The sequence below is a fragment of the Triturus cristatus genome, chromosome 3_1 (genome assembly GCF_964204655.1).
Source record: "Triturus cristatus chromosome 3_1, aTriCri1.1, whole genome shotgun sequence".
Lineage (NCBI taxonomy): Eukaryota > Metazoa > Chordata > Amphibia > Caudata > Salamandridae > Triturus > Triturus cristatus.
The window spans coordinates 45,910,717-45,916,716 of NC_140583.1; the positions used below are offsets into that span (position 1 = coordinate 45,910,717).

Consider the following 6,000-nt stretch of genomic DNA (forward strand, 5'->3'; position numbering starts at 1 on the left):
ACTTCGCTTGCTCATCGCGGTCCCTAGCTTGCGCACCTCCCCGTGCGATCAATTGCTCCGGCACTCAAACAGCCACTGTGGGGATACGGAATAGCTACCTCAGTCACCGTATTCAATGCAGTCTCCACGGGTCAATGCTGTAATTTGAGTCCCATTGGAATAAACGGCCGTGGCGCCATCTTGTCCCCGCTGCAGTCCAGGCGGCAGATATTTTGTCCATGTGAGCCGCCTGCTTTCTGGTTGTGGAAACTTGGTTAAGGGTGGGCAAACAAAGCGGTGGATCGCCGTAAAGGAGCCTGGAGAGAGTAATCACAACGGAGCATCAGCTCCGCCGGCCATGATGGGAGCTGGCCTGTTAGGGACATTGGTTTTGTTTTTTATTGTATTGGAAAGAAATCTCTGCTTTGGCAGTTTGTTTGTGAGAAGCAAAAATAATTCTGCTGCAACTGTTAAATCTAACAAGGATGGGTGGTCTGCCATAGCATGGGTGAAGACGGTACCTCTGTAGCCACAGCCGTCTCCATGCACTGACTGTTGGGGTCTGAATGACCCCAAAGTGCCTCAGACCAACTCTTTTATGGGGCTGGACTCGACTGTTCACAAAAACAATAAAGCTCATTAATAGCTCAGTATGATCAAATATTATGCAAATAATCACCACAGTAAATCCGCATTGTACATATTCCTTGGGTATCATTAAAACCAGAGTGAATTTTTCTATTCAGTCATTGGAAGACTCTTCTTACACTTAAACAACTTATATGTGTTTTTCCATATTTACTTTCAGTGAATGCCTAACCCAGGAGAAGCTGCCATGCCACAGATTAACAGCAGGCCATGGCCCCGGAAGTACATCTGTTTCACATGAAGAATGGGTGAATGGTTTAAGTGCTGCGTTTGTTTCTCTCTGAGCCTCAGTTTTTGGTCGTCCTGGTTCTCTCTCTTGTTGAACTTGAGTCTTTTGTTTTGTTGTGTGTTGTTGTCCCATGTATTAGGAAGCACATCTCCAACAGTGGTTGTCAATCGTGAATCAAGTGTTTGCAACCTGCCTGACATCTGACCCCTACCTCAACAGTGATGTATTTGATGATGAATTATACTGAGTGTGAAATGTTCTGCTGATGTGAAATGAAATAAAAATATAAAATAAAATGTTGACTCTTTTGCAGATCATGTAACATTGAACAGATTTTATATTGGTACAACGAGCCCTGCTCTTCTGATAGGAGTCTTCTATTTTTGGTAGGGGATGTGTGTGGTAGGTGTGCATGCCCATGTGTATGTGTGCACCGTCTGTGTCAACTAGAAGTAGTATAAAGGATGAATGGATGATATTAATCAGGGCCTGGCCACCAATTATAGAACTTAGGTGGCATTTTTTTGCTATTATCATTATTGCATGGATTCTGCTCAGAAACATAACTATACCTGGGACCATTGAGCATCAGTTAGTAGGGACTAAGTCAACCTACAACATCAGTACCTATGAGCCCAAATCCGACTAGCTTATAGTGCCTGCCTTGTCCTCCTAACCTTTCCAGAGAGACAAGTGATTTGGCACCCCAGAACACAACACTCTAGACCCTCTCAGGGACCACGGTAGCAGATCATCACCTTTCGTTCTCTCACTCCTACATGTCCACAATAAATGAAAAAGAGACACGAAGAAAGCATACAATATTTATTGAAACTATTGTGCTCTCTTATGAAGCAACAGCGCTGCTATCAGAAAGCATATGCAGGTCAACAATGTGATTAGCATACTTGAGAGATCATTCACAATATAAAGCCCTGTCATTAGCTGACAGATTTGCCTAAGGATACCCTCATTATGGGAAACAATGTTATATTATAGATCTCTGGGATTAATGGCGAAGGCAAATTTCTGGCATACATAGTTAGCTGTTCTATATAACCAACAAAAGAACACAGGGTATGAGGCAATAATCACTGCGCCTATCAAAAATCAGGTATAAGTAATCCTAATCTCAGGGTGCCACAGACCTGAGGCTCAATACCGCTATGCCTCCAAGGGAAATTCCCACAAATTAGAATACAACACAATGGTCCAGCACTCCACTCAAAGTAAGCAATAATCAAGTTCAACAAAATTGAGATTCATTCACCAGTTCTTTGTATAGAGGTTCTTTATTCTGAATCTTCTTAAAAAGCACGTGACTGGAGCCAACGCGTTTCGTCCCTAAGGACTTCTTCAGGGCAGATATTGTATCAGTACATTATTTCTAAAAGATCCTCAGGATAGTTCTTTCGAAGAACTGCAGGACGAGTGCTGACCAATGCCGCAATACTATCCTTATAAACGGTTGTGTAGTGACGAGAGCAGACTGATTCTGCACTAATAATTGTGACTGGCTTACGCCGCTAACACTTGTGGTGAGCATTGACTTGAATTGGATCCCCTACTTGTCGGGAGAACGATATTTGAAATTACTTAGGTACTAGGAGGCTGTTAGAAGAGAGAGCAATTGATCGAAAGCACTATCCTGAAGAACTTTTAGAAAAAATATTCTGATACTATATCTGCCCTGAAGAAGTCCTTAGGGACGAAACGCGTTGGCTATGGTTGTGTGCTTTTTAAGAAGATTCAGAATAAAGAACCTCTATACAAAGACCTGCTGAATGGATCTCAATTTTGTTGAACTTGATTATTGCTTACTTTGAGTGAAGTGCTGGACCATTGTGTTGTATTATAGGTAGCTGTTCTGCATCTCAACTAGTGTTGCTCTCATCTCCATCTTTGCTCTGTGAGAATCTCTTTGCTCTGTGTGTTTTCAAAGCAAAAAGTCCTGGGTTATATCATAAAAATTGTGTGTTGAAAAACAGCAGCTGGATTTCTCTATTATGTCTGGGTGATAGTGTCTGAACACAGAGAACAACAGGGAACAGTGTTGTTTTACCTTGTATGAGATGTTCGGACTGAATCCGAGCAGAAGAGCAAAATATGAAAACATTTCCAGCCTATTTGTGAAAAAAAAATGTGACACAAAAACAAGTGTAGTATTTCATAATTTGTGCAACCTTTGGAGAACAACAATGGGTTCCATATGGAACACACCACAAAGCGACATTAGATGGGGAATGTCTGAAGATATCTCCAAGACCAGGAGGATAGGCGTTCCCTAACAGTGAATCTAAAGCGTGGAACAGCCTCCCTCTCAACATTGGAGCCTCTTCCTTTCTTTTTGAATACCTCAAGAACCTGAAGCCCTGGCTTTGCATTTAACCAACCTACCATAGGCAGGGCTAGCACACACAGCACCAGGATACCGTTGCAGCTGATTGTGTGCTTTACAAATACACATAATATATCTTCCTGAGGAGGCAGTATCAGTGACTTGCCATATGGAAAGCCAGACCTACTACTGCTCCTTTCTGGCATGAGTAAATTTGGTTCCAGCCCATTTGAGGGAGTAGAGATATACAGTACACACTGTTTAGTAACTCTACACTTGTAAATGATGAACAACCAAAAGTAGGAAAGTTACTCAAAAGGGTAGAAGTGCATTTACACATTTAGATCTATTCTTGTATATGTTTACCTTTGTGTTTGAGTCCCTTGATATTTTACAGTGTTAATTAATTAGATATTAATTCTATTTGGTAAAAGTGGATGAAAATAAATACAGATGTAGACACACGCACAGACACACTCACATGTACTCATACATTTAAAACTTTATATATATGATGTATATTTTCTAACTGTATATTAATGTTAATGCAAGATGGAAATTCCTAACATTCCAACTCGCAATTGGGGGGGGGTGTTAAAAGGGTGTTCACTCTGAAGTAAGGATGGGCTTGAGGTTGACTTATCATATGTTCACCTTATCCACAATTATTAGATATTAGGACATTTTACATAAAATAATTTACAATGAAAGTTATTTCATATATCCTGGTCATTCTGAAACCCTTAACAGATTTTAGTTTTCTGTGGCTGGACTTGGTCACCCCTAATATGAGCTAACATTAATACTAGCATGATGGGGCTGCTTCTGGCTACAAAACTGGTGGATCACAGTCAGTCATATGTATCACTCTGTCACTGAAAGTCATATTGAGTAGCATGTTTACCACAAAAGAGCTGCTCCTAGTGTGATAACCCAAACGAGTTACAAGAACGTCGTGAGTGTGGGCATCTCACAAAAAGTTACGGACTGGTCTCACACACCACCTGGTGTCATGCTTCATCATTGACCAGTCCTCGCCCTCTAAAACCTTTGTTTGATAGAGGGCGGGCATACACCTGGAGACAGGAATGCATTTCTAAACTAAGGAGTGGGGGCCCGTGAAATGGAAAGTGAGGTTAAAAATCATTATAGTTACCAGAAAATACATTTTAATGTGGCCAATAACTATATGATACGACTCCGGAAAACACGCCCCCTACATCGATCGGGCTCCCGCCCCTTCAGCCACTCCACCATTCATATTACCGCATGGGACACCTACCCGTTTTTCCACGAATTAAGCTCCCTGTCTCACACAGTCTTGGCATACACACGCCTACCTCCGACATTTTACATCCAGGCTGTGTAGCTCTGGGACACCGGGAAACGCGCATCTGAAAGCGATTTTCGCTTATTACACCAATTAAGCGTCCCCGATGCACTTTAAAAGACGACGCCCGCTCCCTGCCATTCCTACATTCGGGAGGACCGGGAGCGGACATAGGATTCGGAACAATCCATTACGTGTGACAGTAAGAGTTTGAATGAACTGAGAGACCAATGTGTTTTTTCTTTGTTTACATTGTTTTCTTTTTCCCACCTCCGCTACCCACTGAATTTTGGATAGTTTACTGCTCAACATGTGGTTTGGAAGGTTTGCTCTCAATCAAAAGGCTTTATGAAGGCTATGGTTTCTTGTGTTTTCTTTTTCAGAGGTGCCATAACAGTGGATCCCCTCTGCCCCCTCCCCCATGGGACAAGTTGTCCATTAAATTAGGGTAAGATTGGTGGCAGCGCTGTCTGCCACCACCTTTGAAGTTTCACGAACGTGTACACGAATAGAGTGCCACTAAGTCACGTACACTTTGTTCACCCTTAGAAACCAATGCATGCATTGTTCTTCTTTTTCTTCCACAGGTACGGTTGACCCGACGAGTTCTATTAATCATCAATTCTCATATGTTTTTATTTTTTATTTTATTTTTTTCATTTAGGCTTCACCATTGGAAGCAATTTAGAAAGTGAAGTGTGGCCTACGCCACACCCACACAGTGGTACTTCTTACTAACAACTGGTAAGAACGGAGCCCCCCCTTTTTTTACTTTTAGGTCCTGAAGAATGCCATGGACCCAACTGGGCCGCTTTGGCAGAAACATGTCGACCACCTACGAGACGGTTAGGGGACACTAAACACCCCACTCACCGTCCTTTGTTTTTAGTATCATATAGTTATTGGCCACATTAAAATTTATTTTCTGGTAACTATAATGATTTTTAACCTCACTTTCCATTTCACGGGCCCCCACTCCTTAGTTGAGAAGTGCATCCCTGTCTCCAGGTGTATGCCCGCCCTCTATCAAACGAAGGTTTTAGAGGGCGAGGACTGGTCAATGATGAAGCATGACACCAGGTGGTGTGTGAGACCAGTCCGTAACTTTTTGTGAGATGCCCACAGTCACGACGTTCTTGTAACTCGTTTGGGTTATCACACTAGGAGCAGCTCTTTTGTGGTAAACATTTAATATTGGAAGCTGCTAGCTCCTAGAACCCCACGCCTCTTGTTCCCTCCTCCACAGATTCAGTGGAGTTCTCTTGTGATTATATTGAGTAGCATGTCATGTCTTTAAAAAGGTTAGAGAGCTGGTGAAGAGATAGTCACATGCCAGGCTGGCAACTCTAAAGCTTGGCATCATTGAGCCCTATCAGGAGGAAGAATTATTCAGTCACAGTCATGTGCCAGTCTAGTACCTCATATGGGTATGGACTCTCATAGCTGACAGAATATGGCATTAGAAAAAACATAAAA

General features: G+C 42.3%; 1 protein-coding gene across 1 annotated transcript in view; it reads left to right on the forward strand.

Moving 5' to 3' along the window:
• The window catches only part of LOC146859666 (embryonic protein UVS.2-like), an 82,286-nt gene extending 81,165 nt beyond the window's left edge, over positions 1-1,121 (forward strand). Inside the window, exon 13 of the mRNA XM_085643419.1 lies at positions 788-1,121. Within this exon, the coding sequence (XP_085499545.1) occupies positions 788-798 (11 nt within the window). The 3' untranslated portion in view covers positions 799-1,121. The remainder of the gene's footprint in view (positions 1-787) is intronic.
• The last annotated feature ends 4,879 nt before the right edge of the window (positions 1,122-6,000 follow it).